At 38.8% G+C, this 27,490-nt stretch overlaps 1 protein-coding gene and 1 non-coding gene across 2 annotated transcripts in view; both read left to right on the forward strand.

Moving 5' to 3' along the window:
- The window catches only part of Cep128 (centrosomal protein 128), a 358,487-nt gene that overhangs the window by 89,320 nt on the left and 241,677 nt on the right, over positions 1–27,490 (forward strand). Inside the window, exons 13-14 of the mRNA XM_041658366.1 lie at positions 2,168–2,319; positions 24,781–25,131. Coding sequence (XP_041514300.1) covers positions 2,168–2,319; positions 24,781–25,131 — 503 coding nt within the window. The remainder of the gene's footprint in view (positions 1–2,167; positions 2,320–24,780; positions 25,132–27,490) is intronic.
- Trnak-cuu lies at positions 12,053–12,125 on the forward strand. Its single transcript has one exon. It is a non-coding gene; the product is annotated as a tRNA-Lys (tRNA).

Raw genomic sequence — 27,490 nt, forward strand, 5'->3', positions numbered from 1 at the left:
AGTGGATGGTGAGAGAAGACCGCAGGGATGGGAAGGGAAGGGCCAGATGACATGTCCAGTGGGGGCCGGGGAGAAGGGGAGAGAGAAGGGAGAGGATGAATGAGAATGAACCTGAGAGTCAACTTGAAAATGTTCATTTGGGAGGGCAAAACCATTGATAGCAAAGCCATATTCCTAATGACTAAAACGCCTGCAGCAGGGCATTAACCCATCCAGAAGAGTGGAACTCTTATGAGCTACTCAGTTCTTGAAGGTTCTCCATCTTACAGTGTTGCACTAGCAGGCTTCAGCATGAATTTTTGATGGCCATTCAGACCATAGGTAGAAGTAAATTTGCTTCCACAAACTTGAGTTTCTAATTACTGTCCCATATTGAAGTGAGCATCTTCCCAGAGTGTATATAACAGTTCTCTGGATTTGTGAGGAGAGCATAATTTTTCTTCTATTTTGTTAGTGTTTTAAATATTCTAATTTTGTTAAATATTTTCTTGTATATGAAACTTGTTTATGTACATATGAATATTTACCCACGTTGGTATTTTATGTGTTTAAGATGTTATAAAACATTTGGTATGTATGCATTCCAAATATATATCTATTTGATGAAGTATATATATGTATACATTATACCTATGTATTTTATAGAATATATATATATGTTCCAGTAGCTAGCCACACTGATGTTATATATATCATTGAAAATATCATAAAGTCATATTACTGAGACTTATTATACATATGTACAGAATCCCATATATGCTTATTTATATTATATTTATAAAACTTATAAAAACATATCCATGGAGACCAGGCTAGCCTTGAACTTATGATACTCCTGCTTTAGCTTCTTGAAAACTGGAACTAACTGGTGTGTGTGTGTGTGTGTGTGTGTGTGACTGTGTGACTACCTGGCTGGTTAAAATACTTGTTATCTAATGTGCAAGATTTAATCTTGCTATCTCTTGGTTTTTAGGATAAAGTTGAATGTCCCAGTGCCTGGCCATGCATGAGCTTCCTGCTGCCTCTGTCTCTTCCTGCCCTTGTATTGGTTAATTGTTGAGTATGAAGCTACCTGAATATTAAATCCTGTTTTGTAGCCTGCACTTTATACTGTTTCCGTTATCCAGAGTAGTACTCCAGTGCCATCTCTCTTAGCTTAGTGAAGTTTGTATCTGTTGTGTAAGTATAACTTAGTTCCTTGATCTCCCTGTGTCCTTTTTATTGTCATCTGTCAGGCTGATCTTATGCTATTGAAGAGCCTATATATCTTCCCTTTCAATGTGCGAGTTTGAGACCTTTACTATGTATCTCAAATTGGAATGTAATTTGTAAATTATATACAAATTTGATGTGTTCATATTTACTTCACTCCTTTTCTAGAGAGAAAATTATTGGGAAAACACTGGTTGAATTGTTAATATATTCTAATTGCTAATATTTTAGAATAAAGGAAGCATTTTGTGTGTTTTTCCATTTTTATAATGCAAGCACTTTGCCAATGGATTTTTATGTTGACCATTTTCATATGTGAAGAGCATGATAAAATGTTCTGTGTCTCATTGACCAAGCATTTCGTGTTGAATTAAATAATATATATTGTTCAGTTTTATAATTTCAGGTATAGTCCAGAATTCGGGAGAGTTAGTGAGCCAGCAGTCAGTCTTACAGAGATTGAGGAGGACCATTTGTTGTTTATATGTAGGGACAGCATTGCACTGTGGAAGCCTCAGTAGCATCAGTATATATATAGTAGCCCGCTTGAATCCAGTGTTTCTGCTTTAACGTTGGCAAGTAATGTAGACACGCAAGGAGTGCAGTGAACAAGAGCTATAGGAGTTTCCTAAAATAAACTCTGTCAGAGATTAGGAAACACTGAAAATATTCCTGTCAGAAAATAGGATGGTGTAGCTTCCTATGTATTTGGAAGCTACATAAAACTTGTTAGTGTACCTGATTTAGATTGATACTGCATTCTGAGTTTAGCTGATTGAGACATGATATTGTTTGGTGCTCATGAATGTGCGAGACCCCTGAGGCTGGAGATGACAGATTGGAGAAGTCTGCAGTGCTGCTTGAGTGGCTTATGGTAGCTAGGACATTAAGACACAAAGTGGTTGTTCTTCTGTGAATAAAGAATAACCAACGAGCTTTCCATTTACCTCTTAAGGGGTCGAGCGGGAGAAGCAGAGTCTGGAGAGGCAGATGGCGGAACTGCGCGTGCACCTGAACTTCAACGCCATGGCTTCCGAGTTAGAGGAGGTGAAGCGCTGCATGGAGCGGAAAGAGCAGGAGAAAGCAAGTCTGTCAGCACGAGTAGAGGTGACGGCTGTCTTTAATCTACACTTGAAAGACGTTTTTATTCTCCCTAGTTGCTTAAAGAAATTTTAATCAGAAGTTGTATTATTTTGAGAGCTAGTATTGGAGATGAAGAATCTAAAGTAAAGCTAACAACTCTTGATTCCTATATAGTGCCTCTGTAGAGCTCAGATTTTCTTTCAGGACTCCGGAATGAGGTCTTTTACTAGTTTCCTTCATTATTTCAAAGTGAAAGTCTCTTCTCTTCTTAGACTTGAAGTCACTTCTGGACCTGCACACAGGAAGGGCTTTCTTCTCTGAGATAGCAGTGGTTTATTTTGGGGATGAACGTGGCGGATGGCAGTGATAGCTCTTCTTCAGAACGCTTCAGACTCCCATGTCTGTAACTGTTTGTCTGAAGGGGCCCCGCCATGCCCCCAGGAACTGGAGTTGTGGGGTGCTCATGAATACGTGGTGACTGTGAATGAAGCGAAAGCAGGCGCTGCCGTTTCCTGTGTGTCTTTTATCTAGCACAGATGAGGTAATTATCAGAATATATTAAAAATCAAAGAAAAGGACCTCATGAAAGGAAATAACTTAATTCCAATTATAATTATGCAAATTAGATCAAACACCGATGGCACATTTGGAAATAGATATGTATCAGCTCTCTCCTGCATCTGTTTATTAGTGCGGTTGCCTTCTGATAAGTTGCCACATTTGAAGAGTTTCCATAATTATAGTGATAGGTAGAAAATTGATGCTCACAGTGCCTGACTTTATATAACCAAAGGAACCAGCTTGTTTCTTTAGCCTGAATTTCCCTTTTTATCTTGTCAGCATGTCACTAAAAATACCTTTTCGATTTCATTCAAGATTTAGATCACAGAGATAGTAAAGATAAAGAAAGATTGGCGTACTCTTTCCTAAGCTTTCTAGATGTTTAGTAAATACCAGAAATAGCTCCATTGCAACAATATGGCCTCTAAAATTTGCCTCATGGGTATTAGTGTGGCCATGGTCCTCCTGATGAAAGTGCCCAAGTAGGGCTAGTTAGCAGAAGTTAAGTAGAGGTAAAATAAAGCTATAAATATCGGGTCAAAACCAGTGTAACAGCGCTGCACTTTCAGCCACAGCGTGTTCCCTGTTTTCTTCTTCTCCTTCCTTCCTTCCTTCCTTCCTTCCTTCCTTCCTTCCTTCCTTCCTTCCTTATTTCCCCTCTCTCTCCCCTCTTTTTTCTTTAAATTTATTTATTTTTTTAAAAATAATCTTTTTTTTCATTTTATATTCCAATCCCAGTTCTCATTTCTTCACCTCCTCCCATTCCTCCCACCTTCCACCCACCCCACCCCCATCCACTCCTCAGAGAGGGTAAGCCTTCCCGTGGAGACTCAGCAAAGACTGACACATCACTTTGAAGCAGGACCAAGGCCTTTCCCACTGTATCTAAGCTGAGCAAGGTATCATTTTAAAGAGAATGAGCTCCACAAAGCTAGTTCAAGCATGGGGACAATCCTGGTCTGACTGCCAGGGGCCCCACAAACTGCCCCAGCAATACAGCTGTCACCTACTTTCAGAGGGCCTGGTTTGGTTATGCAACTTCCCCTGCTGTCAGTCAGGAGTCAATGAGCTCCCATTAGCTCAGGTCAGCTGTTTCAGTGGGTGTTCACATCATGGTCTTGGTGCCTTTGCTCATATTATTGCTCCTTTTAAATTGGGTGGTGTGGGGAAATCTTGAAATCCACTGGCGTTTAAAAATGGTTTATAGTACCTTAATAATAGTCTCAAGGGATCCTGATTCTCTGTTTCCAACTTAGTAATAATCCATGGGAGTGATTTTCATATAGGTTAGGCCTGGTTGTACAGGGTTTGCTTGCAAAGCTGTTGGAGAGAGGCCCTTATTCACATACCAGTACCATCAGTTGCATCTCAGGTGCTCTTGAAATATAGTTGTGTTGTGTCTCCTGCCCTCCCCCCCCCCCTTTAAGAAGACAATGAAAAGATGTAGTATTCACCTCCAGGAAAAAGAGTTTTACTTTTCAGCTCCCTGCTTCTTTGCTCCTCCACTCCACCCCTCCTTCTGAAACATGGTCTGTCTTTGTAACCCAGAGCGACTTTAGATTCACTATGTAGCCTAGGCTGGCTTCAAACTCCTGCCTCAGCAGTCTAAGTAAATTTCTCTCAGCTGTTTTGGATTTAGCAATATTTCTGATTATGCCTTGTTTGTTTTTCACACCTTGTGGTTCTGTTCTCAAAGTGATATCTGCTACAGGTCTGTGAGAAAAAGGGGTTATAGATCACTGAGTTGTAGCTGCTGACAGCTGAGACTACCTCTGAAATGTGATCAAATGCCCTTTAGTTTCTCGGGTATTTTTATAAAATGTTAGGTAATTTGGGAATGTTGGGCTATTGTTGCCTTATGTACTTTATAACCAGACAGAAATTAACCTTCTGTAGTTGTGTGTACGTTTTGTGTGTGTGTGTGCACCTGTGTTAGGTGTGTGTACTTGTTTATATGTTTGTGGATGTATGTTTTTTGGTGTGTGTGTGTGTGTGTGTGTGTGTGTGTGTGTGTGTAAAACCTTGGGTATTTTTTCCTCTGACAGCTTCTCCACATTATTTTTTTTTGTACTTTGAAGAACTATATGCCTGGGAGTGGGACCCCCCTCCCCCACATGAACACACACATTGATTTGCTATTGTTCCAGTCTTGTTTGTGCATCCATTTTGAGAAGAGACTGCATCACAACAAATTTTCTGATATTCTGGCTCTTAAAATATTTCTTCCCTTTTATTTGGATGTTCTTTGAGCCATAGATGCAGGAGCTATAATATAGATGTATCTTCGGGGTCTCACCTGTAGCTAATAGATGTAGTCTCCTAATGTCTTCTGGGAGAAGGAGAATTAGCCTTGCCCCCTGGGTGAGTCTCCTCCAGTGAAGCTATTTAGCTGTGCAACCACAACCACATATGCACAAACTAAAAAAAAAAATGGACTTGGCAGGTTGTGTGTGTGTGTACATGTGTGTGTGTGTACATGTATGTGTGTGTAAGTGTGTGTGTAACAATAGAAGAAAACAGACTGCCATCTTTACAGTGGGGGAATGGGGCAGGTTTGAGGGAAGGAAGCCAGGAGTAGTTGGAGAAAGCAAAGGGAGGAGGGAACGTGATGTTATTCTATTTAAATGAAACATATTAAAAAACCACAATTATTTACTTATTTATTTACTTATTGTGTGTGTGTGTCCACATGTGCACACGCTACAATGGATGGAGGTCAGAGGACAGCTTGGAAGAGTCAGTTGTTTCTACCATGTGGTCCCAGATGAACCCAGTTGTTAGGCTTGCTGGCACGCCCCTTTACAAAACCTGTGAGTCACCTTGCTGGCCCGCCACTGCATGTATGTTTGAGACAGGGTCTCTCACTGTTCTTGGAACTCTCTGATTTAGCTAGGCTGGCCAATGAGTGATCTTCATGATTCACCTGCCTCCACCCCACCCCATCCCCCAGTGTTGCCCTTAGCATGTTATTGTGATTGTCTTCTACTTGGGCTGTGGGATTGAACTCAGATCCTGATACTTGCATGGCAGGTATTCCCCTCTGAGACAGCACTTCTCTTCTTTTAAAGATCAAATATGTTAAACCAAAATAGATGTACAAAATGAGATTATTGGCCAGCCCAAGAACATGTATGTGATGGTGGTCCTTAGAATTTCTGCTTTTAAAAAATTTTTTGATTTGATTTTTTTTTTTTAAGACAGGGTCTCTCTGTGTGGCCCTGGTTGTCCTAAAACTCACTGTGTAGACCAGGCTGGCCTCGAACTCAGAGAGCAACCTGCTGCTTCCTCCCCAGGAATTAGGCGTGAGCCACCACCACCCAGCTTAGAATTTGTTTAATCATTAATGCCCTTTCTTTTTAACTATAGCTTTCCTATAATTCTATAAAATCTCATATAAAGTCTTGACAAGTAACATTTTTCTTTAAGTTCCCAAATTTCCATCCTTTATTTGGCCTTTGTTTCAGTTTTTCACTGCTTCTGTTTCATTTTGAGGAAATCCTAACGTATTCCCTCCTTGAAGCCTTTTTGGAGTATCGGGACCAAAGTGACAATCTCTCCATCTGTCTTTTGTCCACATCACTAGTATTTTTTTATTAACGTCTTTACATTGGCTTAAAATGATCTGGATATATTTCTTTAAAATTTCAAAGTAGGTAACAATAAAGTAGAAAAGGAACTAAGGATTAAGCCAGCAGTCTGTCACCAAGATAGAATTGACATGATGTTTTTATCTCGTAAGACATCATGTTCGAATATCTTCTTCTTATCTGGAGACGCGTGTTCTGTGTCCTGCCATTAAAGTGATCCAGATGACTGGCTCCCCTCGGCAGTGCAGTTCAGCAGAGAGAACGGCACGAGGGTGCTGGTTCATCCTCTTACACTTTGGAACTATCATTAGTCTCTCGTTGTCTGTAAAACACTCGCCTGTTGACCGAATGGATGACAAGATGACAATAGCTGAAGGGGTATTCGTGGCTGCAGGGCGGATTCTTCCTCTTTCACATGCCGTTACAGGAATCCTTGCGATTTTCTGTCTTTTCTCCCATAATTTGTTTTACTGACGTTGCTTGTCTTTCCAAGATTGTTGCACTGTGCTTTCACTCTGATGTTTGTTATTTTATTTCCTTTTATTTTGACATTTTGCTGTGGGTTATTTACTAGTATGCATTGATGTTAAAATGCAAACTTGTAGCATAGTAGGAGCTCCTGTGTGGGTGTGGGTTAAAATCAGGTTTACTGTCTGTGCCGTACTGTGTTAGTACACAATGTATTAACCTGTATTGTGTGCTCAGTTAGCATTCATTCGTAAATTTTTTAAAAGTAAAATCTTTTAATAATTTTGAAGATTAACATTTGTTGTTTAGTTCTTCCCTCCCTTCCTTCCTGTGATGTGTTGTGGAATAATCTTTTTGTACACTGTGAAGATGTGTCTTTGACAAAGTACCTTCTGATTGGTGTAATAAAGAGATGAATGACCAATAGCTAGGTAGGAAAAGAGGTTAGGTGGGACTTCTGGGGATAGAGAGAATTCTGGATAGAAGAAAAGGAGAGTCGGAGTCACCAGTCTGATGGAGAGGAAGGAACATGGGCAGTACAGAAAGTAAAGGTATTAAAGTCACAAGACAAAAAGTATATTCACAAAAATGGGTAAAAGCTGTAAGTAATAAAGCCTAAGCTGTTGATTGACTTTTTATACTTTATAAGAAGTCTCCTTATGGCTATTTGGGACAAATATTCATCTGCAGTGGTGTGTGTGCGTGCGTGCGTGTGTGTATGATATGCATATGTATATATGTAGGTATGTGTGCCCAAGCAAGCGGAAGGCATCAGATGTCTTGTTCTATCACTTTTCACTTTATCCCCCCGAGAAAGGGTCATTTAACCTGGAGCTGGACTAGAGGCCAGCAAGCACCAGTGACCTTGTCTCCAGCCTTATATGTGGGTGCTGGTGATCTGAACTCAGGTCCTCATATCATCCTTATGCAGCAAGTGTTCACAGCCACTTCTGAAAAGCATGTTCGTTTCTGTAAGGGCTGTCCATCTTTGCTTTGTTCAACTATTGCATTAGCTTTGTTACTGAGAACATATATTGAAGCAGTAGTTTTATATTGGGGGATAACAGTGAAAGTATCTCTGGGAAATCCAAATGGAAGGAAGCTGTGTTTGAGTTGGTGTAGTCTGAGCTTCAGATTCTACCTAAGAGTTCAGTCTGTAAATGCATGGAAAATAAGAGCATTTTTCACTTCTTCTAAACTCAGGTTGAACCTCATTAACCTTGATGGGTTATTTGTATTTGTAAGAATTCCAAGCACCCTTGATCAGTGATTCCCCTGATTTAATCTCTGCCGCCATCTTCTATTGACTTAACTCTTCATGAAAAAACTTGACTTTTAAAAGCAGCTAAGAACTTGAAAGAAAATAAAAAGCCCCCAAACCCAACCAAATTAAACCAGGCTGCTGCACATAGCTTAGATTAAATGTTGGGAGTAATAACGGAGTGACAACTGACATGATTAGTCATAAGGAAAACCCTGGGCTGTAGTTCCAGAAGGCACCTTTAACAAAGAGAGGGTAGTGAAAAAGCCAAAGCCTAAACCATGTTTAGTGCAGTAGAAACGGAGAAGTCTGGTTCTTAGCATGAGGTCTTTTGAGTCCTGTGTTTCCTGTACAGATCCGGTGACTTAGGTGGTGACGTACCACTATTGTTAACAGGATTCTTGGAGACAGAGGTCTGAAGACCTTTATTACTCTGCGTGTAATTCCCTGTTTAAAGTCTCGCTAGCCCTTTCCTAATCCAAACCTATGTTGTAAAATAAGGCGCTGTTCCTAAGTTTTAATATTCAAGATGTATTTTTAAGAAAACATAGAGGCCAAATTTATTGAACTTGGTGGAACTTAGTCTTCCTCTAACACTGTGGCAGATGTTAAGTCTGTCAGTGCTCTGTGTTCCCATGTCTTTAAAAAAAGGTGTCTCTTGGCAGAGATACTCTACAAGTGAATACACCAAACACAAACTAGAGGGTTCAGTTTAATTCCCACGCCCTTCTTCCAAATAATAAAAGCTAGGAGTTTAAGAGTTTGGGAAATAAGACAGCCCTTCTATTGTTTATACTCCCTCAGTGGCTTGAAGAATTCTGTAGTCCAGAAAGTAGAAGTGGGCTGAATGTCTTAGTTTTTCTTCCATTAAGGCATCACTAATATTTACATATTTATCATCTGATGATATTTAATAAAGAAATAATTCAGGAATGAGAATATTTTCAATTTTCATTTTCTGATACCATTATTTTTGTAACAAGACAGACATTGCTAGGGATAAGACTTGTGTCTGCAGTTTGTTGTGCATTTGTGTGTAACTGACACCTGGAGGAAACAGGATAGTAAGTGTGATACACTAATTGTGAAGTATTGACAGCTTCATATTAGTTATAGGTTGACTTAATGTCTGAAGCAATTAAAAAGATAAACTCCAGCTTTGGACATAATAGCTTGACTTGGAAAATGGGTAGTCTGAAGCCAGCAAGATGCTGTGTGCCAGTGTATAAGTCCTTTACTACCACAGATACCATTGAGAGGCGTACACAGGCTTTAAACATGCAAATTTAGCTGTTTGTATATTATGCCTGCAGTCTTTATTGTTACCTTATCTTTAGAGAAATTTTAATTTGATAGCATATCATTTTAAGTGGCAAATTAAATTGTTTTTTAGGTGCTTGTTTCAGGGAACTTTCTACAAGGGCATAAAATGAGAAAAGATTGTACTCAGCCTCACGCAAGCATTGGTATCGCTGTTATACTCTTTAAAGTTTGGAAATGGTAAAATTATTTCTGTAAAATGTAAAGTTCAATCATTCCTATATATTCTGAAAACTGTTTTAGGTGCTGATAAGTAACGTGACTAATAAAGCAGAAGTCTGTGATTTTCCTCCTTAAATCTGGGAATATTCTTTTTTTTTTTTTTCATTTTAAAGGACAGTTTTGCTGGGTCTGAGACTTTAATTGCTTTCTTTTAGCCACTAGAATATAGTGTATGTAAGTTTTCTGGTTTCCATTATGCTTTTGTTTTGTGAGACAGGGCCTTATGTAGGCAAGGATATTCTTGAATTCTCTCTGTAGCCAAGGATGACTGAATTTCTGTCCCTCCTGCTTGCTTGGATTACAAGGGTGTGCCAGCATGCCAACTTTAAATGACTGGAGATCAAACTCAGAGCTTCGTGCATTTTGCATTCTACCAACCGAGTAATCTATCAACTGAGATACACTCCAACTCTTGGTTTACTTTTTTCTTTTCTTTTCTTTTTAACTTGGATTATTATTCATTACTTTGTTGAATCATTAAGGTATCAATATAAAATAACAGATGTGATAAACTGACATTTAGGAAGGTTGATATGCAGCTTTGGAAGCTAGTTACACTCTGTAGTCCAGGATAGTCTGGAACTCAGCAAACAACAAAAACAGAGAAAACACCACTACCACAGAATGAATAAGGAATAAACTTGAGGGGAAAGTTCAGAATTTGCAAAATGTCTTCTCTTTTACTTAGCACTTTGGCTTTCAGAAATTTATCTTGCAAGTGTATTCAAAAGTGTGAATCAGAAGGTTATAAAGGAAGAAAAAACTTGTTAGGCATGGTGGTGCATGCTTTCAACCCCAATACTTGTGTGGGGGGGGAGAGAGAGAGAGAGAGAGAGAGAGAGAGAGAGAGAGAGAGAGGAGAGAGAAGAGAAGAAGAGAGAGTTGCTATTAGTTCTGGGCTAGCCTCATCTACATAGCAAGTGCCAGACCAGTCAAGGGTACATAGGTAGACTCTGTCTGGAAGAAGAAGGAGGAGAATGAGAAAGAAGAAGAGGAAGAGTAGAAAGAGGAGGGAAGAAGAAGAAGAAGAAGAAGAAGAAGAAGAAAAGAAGAAAGAAGAAAAGAAACAGCAGCAGTAGCTGTTTTTAAAGAATTATTTGGGATAGCTAAAGATTAGAAACTATCTACAAGTTTGCTAACTTTCCTTTTCTTTCTTTCTTTCTTTCTTTCTTTCTTTCTATTTATTTATTTAATTAAAAAACCACCAACTATTTTTTTTTCATTATAAATACCAATTCAAGTTCCCACTCCCTTTCCTCCTCCCATTCCCTCCACATACCCCACCCCACCCCTGTCTACTCCTCAGAGAGGGTAAGGCACATTGCTTTGGGGAAGGTCTAAGACCCTCCCTACTATATCTAGGCTGAGCAAGGTATCCCTCCAAAGAGAATAGGCTCCCAAAAACCGAGTACAAGCAGTAGGGATAAATCCTGGTGCCACTGCCAGTGGCTCCTTATTATGCCCCACCCATGCAACTGTTAATCACATTCAGTGGGACTAGTTTGGTTCTATCCTTGTTCCTTCCCAGTCCAGCTGGAGTTGGTGAACTCCTATTAGCTCAGGTAAACTGTTTCAGTGAATGAACCCATCATGGTCTTGACCTCTTTGCTCATATTCTCATTCCTCCTACTCTTCAACTGGACTTTGTGAGCTCAGTCTAGTGCTTCAATGCGGGTCTTTGCCTCTGTTTCCATCAGTTGCTGGATGAAGGTTCTATGGTGATCTTTAAGATATTCATCAGTCTGACTATAGAGCAAGGCCAGTTCAAGCACCCTCTCCTCTATTGCTTAGGGTCTTAGCAGGGGTCATCTTTGTGGATTCTTGGGAATTTCTCTAGAGCCAGGTTTCTTGCCTGCTCATAATAGCTCCCTCAATCAAAATATCTTTTTTCTTGCATTCATCTCTGACCTTCCTCCATCTCAGCTTTTCCTTTCCAGTAAGTTCTCCTCATCCTCCCCTTTTCCCCCTTCTACCCTCACTTTTCCCCCCACCCCCTATAGTCCCAATTTTTTCAGGTGATGTCTATTTAGACTTTCCAGGTAGATTTATATATGTTTTTTCTTAGGGCTCACCTTGTTACTTAGCTTCTCTAGTATCATGAACTATAGGCTCAATAGCATTTGTTTATGGCTAGTATCCACTTATGAGTGAGTACATATCATATTAATCTCTCTGGGTCTCAGGGTGGTGTTTTCTAGTTCCATCTATTTGCATGCAAAATTCAAGAAGTCATTGTTTTACCACTGAGTAGTACTCCAATGTATAAATGTGTCACAATTTTTTTTTTTATCCATTGTAGTGATAGGAGCAGTGGGGCTGTGTCCCCAGCACCCCGGCTGCCCGGCTAGCTCAGTCGGTAGAGCATGAGACTCTTAATCTCAGGGTCGTGGGTTCGAGCCCCACGTTGGGCGCCAAAATGTAACAGCGTAAACGAATGCAGACAGATTGTAAAAATATATATACAGCTTTAATGGCGAAATGGACTTACAGAACCACCATTCCCGCGGAGACCAGGAAAGCAGAAGGGACAGCTGGGAGCACGCTCGCCAAATTTATAGGCAAACATTAGCCCGAGGCGAACATGCCCCCCAAGGGGCGGGACTTATCCCTACAATCCATTCTTCAGTTGAGGGACATCTTGGTTGTTTCTAAGTTCTGGCTGTTACAAATAATGCTACTATGAACATAGTTGAATAAATGTCTTTGTTGTATTATTGAACATCTTTTGGGTATATGCCCAAGAATAGTATTACTGGATCCTGAGGTAGTTTGATTCCCAATTTTCTGAGAATCACCACACTGATTTCCAAAGTGGTTGTACAAGTTTGCATTCCCACCAGCAATAGATGAGTGTTCCCCTTACTCCACATCCTCTTCAGCATAAGCTATTATTGGTGTTTTTGATCTTAGTCGTGCTGACAGGTGTAAGATGGTATCTCACAGTTGTTTTGATTTGCATTTCCCAGATGGCTAAGAATGTTGAGCATTTCCTTAATTGTCTTTTGGTCATTTGAGATTCTTCTGTTGAAAATCTGTTTAGTTCTGTACCCTCTTTTTAAATTGGGTTATTTAGAATTTTGATGTCTAATTTCTTGAGTTCTTTATTTATTTTGGAGATCAGTTCTTTGTCTGATGTGGGGTTGGTGAAAAAGCTCTTTTCCCATTCAGTAGGCTGCCTTTTTGTCTTTATGACTGTATCCTTTGCTTTACAGAAGCTTCTCAGTTTCAGGAGGTCCCGTTTATTTATTGTTGCTCTCAGTGTCTGTGCTACTGGTGTTATATTTAGGAAATGGTCTCCTGTGCCCATGCATTGAAGGCTACTTCTCACTTTCTCTTCTATCAGGTTCAGTGTGTTCAGATTTATATTGAGGTCTTTAATCCATTTGAACTTAAATTTTGTTCATATGGATAGATAGATATGGATTTATTTTCGTTTTTCGACATGTTGACATCCAATTATGCCAGCACCATATGTTGAAGATGCTCTTTTTTCCATTGTATAATTTTAGCTTCTTTGTCAAAAATCGGGTTTTCATAGGTGTGTGGATTAATATCTAGGTCTTCAATTAAATTCCATTGGTTTACCTCTTTATTTTTATGCCAGAACCATGCTGTTTTCATTACTGTAGCTCTGTAATAGAACTTGAAGTCAGGGATGGTGATCTCTGAAAGTTTCTTTATTGTATAGGATTGTTTTGGGTATCCTGGGTTTTTTGTTTTTCCATATGAAGTTGATTATTCTTTCAAGGTCTGTGAAGAATTGTGTTGGGATTTTGATGAGAATTGCAGTGAATCTATAGATTGCTTATGGTAGAATTGCCATTTTTATTTTGTTGATCCTACCTATCCAAGAGCATGGGAGAGATTTTCCATTTTTTGGTATCTTCTTCAATTTCTTTTTTCAAAGACTAAGTTTTTGTTGGATAGGTCTTTTACTTTTTTGGGTAGTGTTATCCCAAAATATTTTATGTTATTTGTGGTTACTGTGAAAGATGATTTTTTTCAGATTTCTTTCTCAGCTTCTTTATTGTTTGTGTATAGGGGGGCTACTGATTTTTCAGAGTTTATCTTGTGTCCTGCCAGATTAATGAAGGTATTTATCAAATGTAGGAGTTCCCTGGTAGAGTCTTTGGGGTCAGTTAAATATACTATAATATCATCTGCAAATAGCGAACGTGTGACTTCTTTTCCATTTTGAATCCCTTTGATCTCCTTGTGTTGTCTTATTGCTAGTTATAACTCTTACTTTTAAATTAATCCATTTCTATTATTTGTATTATTGGCTCGTGGCTTGTTACCTCACACTTTGCTTCTTCGGCAGCTGATGATGTCTCTCTCGTTTCTGCCTTCTCTCTTTCTGTATCTGTTTGAAAATCTTACCTGGCTATAGTCTTCCCTGCTGTAGACTAGAGTAGCCTCTTTATTAACCAATGATCATGAAACATATTCATGTCATACAGAGTGGCATCTCATATCATTTCACCATTTCTAATTTAAAAAGGAAGGTTTTAACTTTAACTTTGTAATATTGCATATAACAAAACATGTATCAAGCAAGAATTGCAGTTACAATCTTTATTTTATTTGTATTTGACAAAATTAGAGAAGATACTCTATCATCTATTCTGTCTTTGTGAATCTAAAGTTTTATATCTCATTTATCTTTTAGCATAATTATGGAAAACTATTATTAAATCTATCTTGTCTTCAACTCTATTAAAGACCCCAGAATGATATAATATTACCCTAGTAAACAGGAAGTGCATTGTAAGCATCTTTCAAAACTCTAGAAATGACAGAGATATCTGGATTTCTACATAGTCACCCAAGTTGGGGTATCCATCTTCAACCTGCTGGCCCATATCATCTGACAGACTTTTCAATGAAGCAGGAAATTAATAGTCATCAATAATAGTCAAACTTATAGCCATATTAGTTAGGTTTTCTAGATATGCAAAGATATATTTCAAATGAATAGGTAATCTTGAAAGACTGTCTCCCTGTATTGGCAGTTTGTCCATCATTTTCTTCTGTTTCCTGTAGAATGTCTGGCAGTTTCATCTGTGAAGCAGGAACCATGAAGGACCATCCTGCTTTGTTTTGACAATGTTTAGCAATTTTTTTCCTGTGGGTCTTGCATGTCCAGTTTGTATAGCACACTGTCAAGCAGTCTAGGTACAGGCAGTTTCTTGCCCATATGGCTAGCTTTGCCACAATGAAAGCAAACTCCATAAGGAGCTTCTTCCATGCCCATTATCTTCTTGAGGTAATTGGCATTGCCAGGATCAGACATGTCTCACTGTCAAGAGAAAGTCTAAATTCTTAATACATTTTAAATGCCATATTCTGTAGATCTTTGACATGTTTGAAGATTACCTATCCATTTGAAAAATATCTCTGCATATCTAGAAAACCTAACTAACATGGCTATAAGTTTGACTTATATTTCTAGATATCTCTACATATATAGAAAACCTAACTAACATGGCTACAAGTTTGACTATTATAGATGACTATCAATTTATATTTCTTAACTATATATTACATTTTTAATTGAGCTCTATAAATGTAATACTTTAAACAAGAATAGAAATATAAATATAGTATAACAAAATAAACTTAAATTTGTATCAATAAACCAAAATCTATACCAATTTCAAGTATTTTGAGATTAGCAGTTTTCTTTTGGTTTAAGGATTTAGATTGAATAATCTTTCCTTTTTCCTCATTTCTGTATCCTATCTCCTTTTCTTCTTTTAGAAAGACATTGACTATGACCATTAATCATTTATAGCCAACCCTGTTTAAATGAAAACCATTTATAATCAATATTTTGGGAATATTAGGCATAGTTTTCTATGCTAACTACTTCCTGGGGAGTGTACTGGTAATCTTATGGGATTCCTGAAAACAATGCAGAATTATGTTTAAATCTTTATTGTAATAGTCTGTGAGGCTGCATAATCTCAATCAATTACCTTGAAGCTATCCTGAGTGTTAGATCACCTGGGCCATCACTCCCATGGAGTAATTAAGACTCTCAGGGGGTCTTAATTACAATTACATTTCTCTCATATTTTAGCTAGGCATATTAGGTACAAGACTTAGACTTTCCAGGATAGGACCGCTATTGGAATAATTTCTGTTATTTGCTAGTTATGTATAGCCTGGACATTTAGCATATGTTTCTTGATTGATATTGTTCTTGTTGGCTGTCGTTTCATTTTTGTTTATATTATTATCTTTCCTTTCTTCTGCACAATACTTGATATTTGTTCTTATTGTGAATAGTTTTATGGTAGGATTACCACTTATTTAGAGAAAAAAAGGGGAGAAATATGGGGGGATTTCCATCCATTTAGCCAATGACTTTTGGGGTAGCAAGCCTTAGGGTGTGGTCTTGTCTGCCTGCAACACAGTTTAAAAGCTGAGAGAGAGAGTTGGACACTCTCTCTTGTTCTTGTGCTCTCTTGGGTGGTCAGAGCAGAGAAGGTGGCAGAGAGACAGCTTGTGGTTGGTGGTTTTCTTCACTGCTGGGCAGAATGGCTGGACGAAGGCAGCTGCAGCGGTGACAGCTTCTGATTTGTTCTGTATCCATGAGCTTGTCTTTTGATTGGTTATTAGAGTTTTGTGAGTTTTCACCTTAGGTAGAAATTGTGTCTTTAGTTCAGGTTATGAGTGGTGCAACTTCTCTGCTCCTGGGCCAAGTTTTTTCTGCTTACTCTGCTGCCCAGATGTTTGTGGTGTCTGCTGCCTGCCATCTTCAGCTTATCCTGTCCTCGCACCACGATGGGCTATACTCTGTGGACATTGGGCCCAAATAAATCCTCCCCACCTTAAGCTGCTTTGTTTAGGTATTTGGTCACAACATCTTAACATCTGAGCCATCTCTCTAGCCTCTAAAGCAAAATGATTTTATACAATATATATCCACGTTTTCTGTTCTTTAAATTTTTTAAGATTTGTTTTATTATTTTACATATATAAGTAATTTGCCTACAAGTATGTATGTGGACCATGTCTGTGTCTGGTGCCCACAGAGTTGATATTTGGGGAGACAGTTGTGAACTGCCACGTGGTGCTGGGACTCAAACCTCTGCAGATGCAACAAGTGCTCTTGACTACCACGCCATCTTTTCAGCCCTGAATTTTCTTTTCTCAAAGCATCAAGTTAAGCATCAAGAGTTATGTGGCTAAAATTATCGGTCCAATGGAGTGCAAAAAAATTTAAGAAAATATAAATGTAATTTAAGATATGTGTGTTATGGTCAGATTTCCCTTGTGTATTTCTGGGCCCTAGAAGTTAACCATAGTTAAACATTCTAAAGAGATAATGTATTTAAAATCTGTATAATGAACATCACAGTTAATGAAACAAGTTAATATTTCATTTCTTCACAGAGATGAATGCATTTAACAAATTGAACCATTATTTCTTGTACTTGTCTTAGGCTTGGTATGATTAAAAAGTACAAGTAGCTGTATGAAGCAAATGTTCTCATAGGATGTGTGGAGAAACAATTATTTTTAATCACTAAGACTCAAGGGAACTAATATTTTGGATTAGTGTCCTGTATGTGTCTCTCTACTTATTAGGAAGACAATGATAACATTGTATGTGGTTAAAATTATTATGCTAGAAATGGAAAATTATATAAAACTCATTTGACATGACACGAAAGTAGCCCTTGCCTTCTCTATAACTTGTTAAAAGTTTGAATCAGTTTAATGTGTGTTTTGCGTGACGTAAGAATTTGTTCCTGGATTCTAAGTGTGCATTCTACTTGCCATTCATGTGCTTGAGAAAATCCTTATATATTATGGGTTCAGTGAGTGATGTCATAACTTAGCTTCATGTAGATATGTTTCAAAGCTGCAGACTTGCTTTGATTGATTTGAGTTCTTTTGTTCAAAGAGGCTTGTCTTAGTTCTCCTGACTGTACAATTGATGAGTTGTTCTTTTAATACTAGTTCCATAAAACACCTAAATTATCCTGACATGAGTGAGCTCAAGACATACAATAACATATCAGGCTAATTTCCAACAGATCTGAGTGGGGCATGATTCAACTAAAAATCTGAGAATTTCAGAGAAATCCTGTTAAATCAGTGACAGTCAGGCTATATAATATCAATGCTTATTGTGGGAAGAACTGTTCTGGATGATTTTATAGCCCTAAATGTTGTTAACCTAATTACCACACCTAGACCTCCTGTAAGCATAAGAAGTGGATGCTGCAGAACCCTCAGTGGCAAAGGGTGGGCATTCACCCTGGGACAACATGGCGTCTCTTTGACCGCCATTAATGTCACAGAGGGAGCAATATGACCTTTGCCTTACTTCTTCTTTCCAGATCTTTACAGTTCTGTTTTACAGCTCTGATTTGTACCCCAGAAAGCCTAGCTCAGGAGAGTGCTGGGGAGTCTTTGTCATAGGGTCATTATTAAGGATAATTTGTTGAATTTCTTTCAAATGGTAGTTTATTTATATGGAATCCTATTTCCAGTGGCTTGTTGGCCATTGTTTGCTGTAGGTGTACGGCTTTTATGTTTTTGAAGAACAAAGCTTTGAATGCCCATGCTTGAGATGCCATTTGCGTTAATGTGTTGTGCCTGTGCGTTCAGATAGGCACCACTTTCATTGTAGTGTGTTTCTACAAACTGCTCCAGTCATTCTTGGTTGGTGGAATAGTTTTTATGAGAAATATTATCAGTAAAACTTGTGTTCTTACCAAAGATTTGCAGCCAAATAATTATTCTTAAGGTAAACTTAATAAAAATATACAAACTTTAATGCTCTATAATAATTAAAATGTAAAAGTTATTCTTTATAGTCCATTAAACAACTATAATATAAACATCTGTGTAATTTTATGAAGTGCATTTTTTTTATTGTAGGACATTTAACTGTGTATAAACATAAGGCCATAGCTATTATATATTTGATGTGTATATATATATACATATACATCACACACATGTAAATATGTATGTGTGTGTATGTGAGTATTAGCATAATGTCCTTTAGTGATAATCTTCCTCAGTTACCTGTATGATCATGTTAAGCCCTTCCCTTGAAACCTGTGAAAGTTCCAAGCGGCTTTTGGCCTCCCTTCAGCTAGGTTTCTGACCGTAGTTTGCAGTCTTTCTTTAGCCTTTTGCGCCTGTCACTCCTTGTCATCAGCCTGCAAGAGCTCATGGTGTAGACTCTGTTTATGCTCACTTCCACTCCTTTACTCGGAGCTTCTCTTCTTCACATTTCACTTGCCCGCCAGTCTTCTTGTCCTTCCTCCTGACCAGAGTCATGTGTCTCCTCACTGACATCAGTGTGTCTTTCCTCCCAGTTGACAGTTCTTGTGCTGTCCTCTCCTCAGTGCCTAGCACATGGTCTTTGGTCTAGGAAATTGTAGGTAGTAAGTGTGTACCTCTGGGATGGATCTTGCTATGTGTCATAGCTGACTTGGAATTTATTCTGTACTTCAGGCGAACATTGGGTTTTTGTTAATTCTCCTGCCTCAGCTTCCCAAGTATTGGTATTACATGCTTAGCCAGCATGCCTACCAAGATAAGATTTTTTTTTTCTTCCTGTACTAGGGGTTAAACCCAGAGCCTTGCACACTCTAGGCAAGTGCTTTACCAGTGGACTATGACCCTAGCTCCTGGTTTTTATTTAAACTCATGTCAAGCTTTATCCTGTGGTTCTTCTTCTTTTTTCCCTACTTTCTACACATTTCTAGAAATACCTGTGTACTGATGTTTATGTAATCCATTTCAGGATTCTTTTCTATTTCTGGCCTCTTATATAGATATTCAAGTTCTTTAGGCCATATTCAGGTCATTAATACAATGAAATGTCAATTGGCGCATAAGGGCTTATGACTAGTCCTTTCCGTGTCAAATACCTATTTTATCTTGTATTGACCACTCTGCTTCAACTTTCCCTCTCTAAAATGTAGACATTGTAGTACCTTCCTCATAACAATATGGCCTCTGGTTAGATATAAAAATCTATCATTTTAAGTTTCTAAAATGTGGCACTCATCTTCGTGTGCTTCCTAGGTCTTGTGTGGGTTGGGACTCCTCTGAGTGGTTGCTACTCCATGGCTGACTTTGCAAATTGAATAGCTTTTGGTTCAGAGAGAATAATCTGCTCCTTTCAGGCCACAGAGTCCCAGAGCTGGGATTTGAAGTCAAATGTGTGACCCTTAATACTATTTACTTTGCTTAGACATTGTAAATAATGTGTTGAATATCTGGGGTGTTTTGTTTGTGTGCTTTTGTGCTGTAGTTTGAGTTTTGGTATCTGACAGGCAGATGCTGCTTATGTTAATGTCCCATAGTTGAAGCTTCTAATGAGTTTTTCTAGTTGATGACATTTTACAAGTATTGCTAATTTCCTGTTAGAGGGATTGTGCAGTTCATGTTTGACTCCACTTGGAGAGAGGACTGGATTTTATCACTCCTATTTTCCCTGGCCTTCAGCCTCTGTTCCCCTTTCCTTTGCTGATTTTTTCTTGGTATCCTTTTATGTTACTAAATTTTATCGTAAGTCTCACTATGTAATGTTGAGTCCTCTACATCCTTCAAGAGCTCCTCAAACCCGAGGTCTTTAACATAGCACAATCACCATTTTCTCCCCCTTGAAGGATGAGATTAGAAATGGAATTGAGTTCTGAAAAGTTTCAGATTTAGTTGGAAACTCTAATGTTTTGGTAATGTATAAGAAGGAATTAGTTAGATGGGGTTTCTGTGCTTTTGACTTTCTCCTTTTATAGCATTTAAGTGGGGAATAAATGCCATGGAGCTGTAGGGATGAGATAATTCTGATCTTCTAAATATAAAGAGTTCTTCCAGGTAGAAGTTGTGTCCAGGAAATAGCATTCCTGGTTATTTGTTTACTGATGATGGAGTCCTACAGACATCACAGAAGCAGACAGATGAGTCATTGGTAAGGTTCAGAGTTGTACAGGTTGATTGTTTTGGTGGTGTCCTGTCTAGACTGCCTCAATTTACTCTATTCAGGAGAGCTGGGTGGTTGCATATGGTAGAATATTAATGAGAGAGTTTGGAATGACTGTTGTCTAAATTGGATGGTGGTGTTTAAAATTTTCTGAGTGCTTATGGGTGGCTCTTGATTTGTGATTGAATTGACTGTTACTCCTGTGTGATTACCCCCCCCCCCCAAGAGATTCAGAGCTTGTGGTAGTTAGGAAACTGCCTAGTTCATCCCAGCTGGTGTTTTTGTTGATGAACAATTTAGAAAGAGTTTGAGACGTCAGCAAGACAATGACTAAAGTGAAAGAATACAGAGATTAGGAACCCAGGTTTGGAAGGTCACAAAAAGGATGCCAAGGGAGAGTTCTTTTCCTTGACAGTGATCAGGTATAGCAACAGGAAGGGCGTCAAGGAACTGGGTAGATTGGTAGTTAACAGAGGTTGGCAAACAGGGAACCTGGAACCAGACTATGTCGAGTGTGTGATCGTGGACAGGTTTTCAGTGTAAATCATACTATATCTAGTGCCTTTCCTTCAGCTGCAAAGTGTATGATCTTGGACGGCTTTTTAAGTGTAGCAAGTCTTGGTTGCCTGCCACCAAAATGAAGCAGCATGGAGGCCTGACTAGACCATGTAGACCTGTAGACAGTTCTGTACCATATTTTAGCGCCCACTGTTGTTGAGTGTGATTTAGGGGTTGGTTGTGAACATCTTCCCAACTAAACTGCCAGTTTCTTTGGTATTTACACTGTTTTTAGGAGCCAAGTGTCTGACACAGGGTGGTTATAATTGCTCAGCTTTTAAGTTGTTGTTGCCAAAAGAGACAAGAAGGAAACAAGAAAGTTCACTTGTTTGTTGCTGTCAAATGTAGAATCATGTGGTTGTTGCTTATTAGTAATGTTGATTTCTACAGTATTTGTAAAACTTTTAGAACAAGGGCAAATAGTAAACCACAATCACTTAGAGTTTTCTGATCTCAGCTTAGAATTTTCCATGCAAGCAAGTGCACAGTTCTCAGTTTACTGTTTGATTTGGGCGGACAAAGGGGTGACTCATGTCTTCCAGGCTGCCCTGAACTTGGGCAACTGAGCAAATGCAAACCTGTTGCTCTGAACATGAACCTTGTTTTCAAGTCATGGTTATTTGTTTAAAAAGGAATTTTTGTTATAATGTCAAACTGACTTCATTTATATGAAAAAAGTTTTATTTTTTTCCTCACAGAATATATCCTGGTTATGATTTCCCTTCTATCTACTCCTCCCAGTTTCTTCTCCAGCTTCCCTCCCATCTGAATCCACCCCCTTTTGGTCTCGCATTAGAAAACAAACAGGCTTCTAAGGGATGATAATAAAATAAGATATAATAACATAAGACAAAAACTAACACATTGGATTTGGATAAAGCAAAGCAAAGAACCAAAGGGAAGGCACAAGTGTCAAGGACAACTTGTTTACATGCTCAGAAACTCACGAAAACATTAACCTGGAAGCTGTAACATATACATAGTGGACTTGGTGGAGACCCATGCAGGCCCTGTGCGTGCTGTCTCAGTCTCTGTGAGTTTCTAAGACCTTTGCTCATGGTGATGTAGAGGGCCTTGTTTTCTTGATGGCCTATATGTCCTCTGACTCTTACACTCTTTTTGCTTCCTCTTCTGCTAGGTTCCTGAGCCCCAAGGGGTGGGATTTGATAGAGGCATCCCGCTTAGGGTTGAGTGTTCCTGGGTCTCTAACCCTGCATTTTGTCTGGTTGTGGGTCTCTGTGTTTGTTCCTATTTGTTACAGAAAGAAGCTTTTCTGATGATAGCGAAGCAAGACACTGGTCTAGAGTACAGCAGGATGTCATTAGAAGTCATTTTTTGTTACTTTTATTTATCTTTTTTTTAGAACATTAATATTTGGGTTTTCTCTAGGTCTCTGGGCTATCTAGTTTGAGGTTCTTGGTCAACTAAGCAGTGTCAGATACGGGTTACATCTATAGAGTATGGGTTACATCTATAGAGTATGGGTTACATCTATAGAGTATGGGTTACATCTATAGAGTATGGGTTACATCTATAGAGTATGGGTTACATCTATAGAGTATGGGTTACATCTATAGAGTATGGGTTACATCTATAGAGTATGGGTTACATCTATAGAGTGTGGGTTACATCTATATTGATTGGTTACTCCTGCAAGTTTTGTGACACCATTGCTCTAGTTTATCTTGTAGGTCAGACTCCATTGTAGGTAAAAGGATTTATGGCTAGACTGTGTTTATGTTTCTTTTTTATTAGTAGAGTGCCTTCCTGTACCAAAGATGGTAGCTGGTAGGGGTGAAGGCTCTATGTAGACACCAGCTCAGCTTCTTTATGTTCAATGAGTTGTGATGGGTATTGTACTTCTGCCTTGCTGTCAGTATGTGGAGAATGACTATTGTCTTGGCCATAACCTAGGTTGTTTGGTGGTTCACATGGAACCCCTGTAGCCAACCAATTCAATTAGACTAATCTAATTCCAGTACTGGAAGCTTCATTTTATGACAAGAGATGGCTAGTCGGTGTCCTGTCACCTCCATTATTTGATGCTTTCATTTTGATTGCCTTTATATATGTATATATTTTAGGAAGCTTCTACTGTATTATGTTTCCATAATATCCCTCCAGTGGCCATTATTTATAGCTGTCTCTCCCTGTATTCCCACCTTTGTCCCTCTCTCTCTTCCTTCCCCACTTGATTTTCCAGTTCCAGCATCCCCATCCATCTGTAACTATTCTTTTTTTCCCTTCCTAAGGAGATCTTTCTGTCCCCCCTAGATCCTTACTTTATACCTGTCCTCTGTAGTTCTATGGATGGTAGCTTCGTTATTCTTAAATTAAAGGGGAGTGATGCTTAGTTTTGAGCCACTGATCATGGTTAATAAAATTGAGGCTGAAAAACGCTGCTGTTGAGGCCAGAACTCTGTAAGTACTTCTAGCCTGCCTATTTTTCAATGCCTTCAGGTGGACAAATGTTTATTGCTCATCTGAATCACAGCATCATTTTAGCCTGTTGCATCCATTATTTTTTGAACCAATGACATTTTAGAGTTATTTGTCATTTCTAGGTGTAGGAAAGTGACTGTCAGGAGGAATATCTCTTGTGAAACATTAAATGCTTAATTTCTGTACTTATGAATTTTTTACAAAGTTTTATGAGTAAAATAACTTTGTTTTACTTGTATAAAACCAATTAGTCTCATTTTACATTCAATATTTAATTAATTCTCTTATTATGTATTATTCATCATGATTTAGTGTAAATTTCCAAATGTAAAAATTGCCCACTCCACCCTATTTCAGGAAAGCTAGGTTTAAAGACACTTGCCTTGACTAAAGAAATGTCCTGAGCCAGGCGGTGGTGGCGCACGCCTTTAATCCCAGCACTCGGGAGGCAGAGGCAGGCGGATCTCTGTGAGTTCGAGGCCAACCTAGTCTACAAAGATAGGTCCAGAAAAGAAAAGAAATGTCCTGAATAAGGTTTTATTTAAAATTGTGTACTGCAGTAGTTCATAACAGCATGAGAGAACTGTTTAGACTTTTATTACATTGCTAAAGCTGGAAATAACTGTGACCACTTCACAGGCAATCTTTGAAAGGAACTTTTAAACACAGTGTTATCAACATGGGGTTTCCATCATTAATGCTCATGTTATTGTTACTGATTTATTATTTTATTATAATATGTTTCATGTGCTGCCAGATAGTGAAGTGCTACGTAATTGCTTCTAAGAGTTTTCTAATAATCTGACATATTTTAAATCACTGACTTTGCTTTAGTTGAATAAAGCAGTAGGTAGTTACTAAAATAACATATTTTTCTCAGCACTGCCTTCTAATTTTGTGACAATTAGAAAGATATAGTGTGGAAGAGAGGTACTAGTTTACCCCAAGTTAATTTGACATTAAATACACATCAATGAATCCGACCTTCTAGATTGATGGTGAATGGAACTGGGTGGCGATGGCTTGTCTCAGAGTGCCTTGGCTAGCATGGCACACACCCAACCTTGACAAGAATTTAATCTTAATGTTCCATGTGTTCATTCTAGACTCTAACACGTGACTTGGAGATCAGGGAAAAACAACAACTGCAGATGCTAGATCAACTTAAGGAGATCCAGAATCACTTTGAGACCTGTGAGGCTGATCGTAAGCGCAGTGACCTCCAGATCTCAGAGCTGAGTCACCACGCAGAGGATGCAACCAAGCAGGCAGAGCACTACCTTAGTGAGTTCCAGAGGTCAGAAGCCCTGCGAGAGGAGGCAGAGAAGAGGAGAGAAGACCTGAAAATGAAGGCCCAGGACTCCATCCGTCAGTGGAAGCTGAAGCATAAGAAGCTGGAGCGGGCACTGGAGAAACAAGCAGAAACCCTGGACCAGCTGACAGATAAGAACAATCAGGTATAAGCGCCAGGTTCCTAGCGTTTGTCCATCCATCCTTTGAACAAACACCTGAGACCATGCTATGTCTACACAGATTGATACACCTTCAGACAAAAAGCCATTACACATTGTTTAGTTGAAGGGAAAACATTATTTCATGTTTGCATTTTTCAGATCTTCTAAAATATTTTAATACTTGGTGGCTTTTCAGAGTTGAGGGATCTTCTACCTTCTGTCTCAGTTTAGCTTATGAGTTCCCTAATTGGAATTATTTTTCAAAATTCTAACTCTCCAGAGGAAAAGTCACTTCATCTCCCTTAGCATGATGGCTCACTCCCTACTGCATGGATTTTCGAGTCTTATTTCTTTGAGTACCTTGACTGAAGGCCAGGGTAGAAAGGAGAGGGTTAAAGCTGTAGTAGTGACTAAGGAATTATTCTGGGAGGTGCTGGAATAGGCTGGTCTACAGGGGTGACATTGACAGCTTCGTTGACAGAGCAGTGCCTTCAGATCACAAGGCTCCTTCTGACTGTGTTATGCTCTCCTAAGAGCAGCAGAAAGCCTGTGCTAATCTTGGTGAGTATTCACTGTATCTTGTCTCTTGCACAATCCGTTACTTCTAATAGATTTAATGCCCCTGTGTTGATTTTCAGCTGTATCTTTGGTTTGAGCTAAACACAGATGTTAAAAAGTCATGATAGATTTTTGTCCATGTTTGGTCTGGGGTTGTTGTGTATACTTTGCTGTTTGTCAAGAACTCAAAATAGTCCAGAATAATTTGTGTAAGTGGACTCTCTTTGGAAATAATAAAAATAGCATCAGAAAAGGAAAATTCAGGACAATTATGTTGATAGAATCATCTGACATCACTTACAATGACAGATACTTATTTTGGGTCAAATGTCATGACCGTGATGCTTTACCTTTTAAGTATGTATTCTTCAGATTTAAGATCAGGGAAGCCTGTACGCACTGTGGAGTGCCGTCTGTTTTAACTCATCAGACACAGTTAAGTGACTAGCTGCCAGGAGGTAAAGCAGTCTCAAAGCTTCTGGACTCGAATCTAAATTGATTTGATCTCAGAAACTTCCTTTACCTTGATTATACTGTTGTCGGCCTGGCCTGGCAACTGGTTCTGTGGACATGCCTGTAAGGGGAGGCAGCCAGAGAGCAGAGAGTTGCTGCTGATGGACCTGGAGCTGTCTGGGGATCTGGCTTCAGCAGAGGAAATTTGGAAGGGTCCATGTCACCAGGCAGTATCCCGATTTATGGTGCTGAGCACTTATTAGATTGAGTTTTTAGAATACTAAAAATTATTAAACAATCATTTCCCAGAATATTCCTGATAAAATTATTTTTTATTATTTATCATTACTGACGATAAGCAGAGAAGTAGTTTTAAAGTGATTGCTGCAGTTAGGATAGGATTACAATTATCACAGCAGGCATTGTAATTTATCCTTTAAAAACCTTAAAAATTAATGTGGCATGTTACAGTGTGAGCAATGATTAATCAAGGGAGAGAGGCTTAGAAATGTTTCATGGAGGCTCCAAGGGTTCAGTAAATCTGTGACGTACAAATATGTGGTGAACAATTTTGAGAAAATTTAATAGTATCTAGCAGCTAGGATGATGTCACATACTTGTTGTTCAAGTATGAGGACCTGTGATTGGGTCTCGGGAAGCCATGGAAAAGCTAGGTACAGTGGTTCACATCTGTGATCTCAGGCCTGGGAACCAGAGACAGGTTCATCTGAGGGTTACCTGAACAGTCGGGTCAGCCAAAACACCAAGTTCAGGTTCAGTGAGAGACCTGTTCTTAAAATCATAAGGTGGAGAGTAATAGGGGAAGGCATCCTGATGTTGGGCTGGGGTCACAGGTCAGTGATAGGATGCATGCTTGGCATATTATGTGTCCTGGGTTCAATTCCCATTGGCACACACATATACACCTATACACTTACACCCACACTGTCCCACCCCAAGGAGAGGGAGAGAGGGAGAGAAAGAGGAGAGAGAGAGGGAGAGGGAGAGGAGAGAGAGCAGCTTACTGAATGTTGCCTATATGGAATATTTACTTAAGATTTAATTTTTAATAAAAATCACAAAGATATCTTAAGGTATAATATCATCCACTTTTTTGTTTAGGGCTAATTAGTATCACAAAATGACTTTTGGGTATATTTGAAACTGTATATCAAAGTAAAAATGATACAAATGTAACTTCTTGTAGTTTAAGGAATGAATGTAATAAATAACTTTGTAACTTTGTTGATCCATTATGTGTGCTAACTGATGCAGTTTTTCTATTTGTAAAATGGTTCTATGCTTAGTCTGTTTCTTTTTGTAGCATAATTTCTGTTCTGCTTTAAGATTT

Source organism: Microtus oregoni, unplaced genomic scaffold (assembly GCF_018167655.1).
Source record: "Microtus oregoni isolate MIOR12 unplaced genomic scaffold, Mior012 000009F_ref0000495, whole genome shotgun sequence".
In the NCBI taxonomy this organism is placed as follows: domain Eukaryota; kingdom Metazoa; phylum Chordata; class Mammalia; order Rodentia; family Cricetidae; genus Microtus; species Microtus oregoni.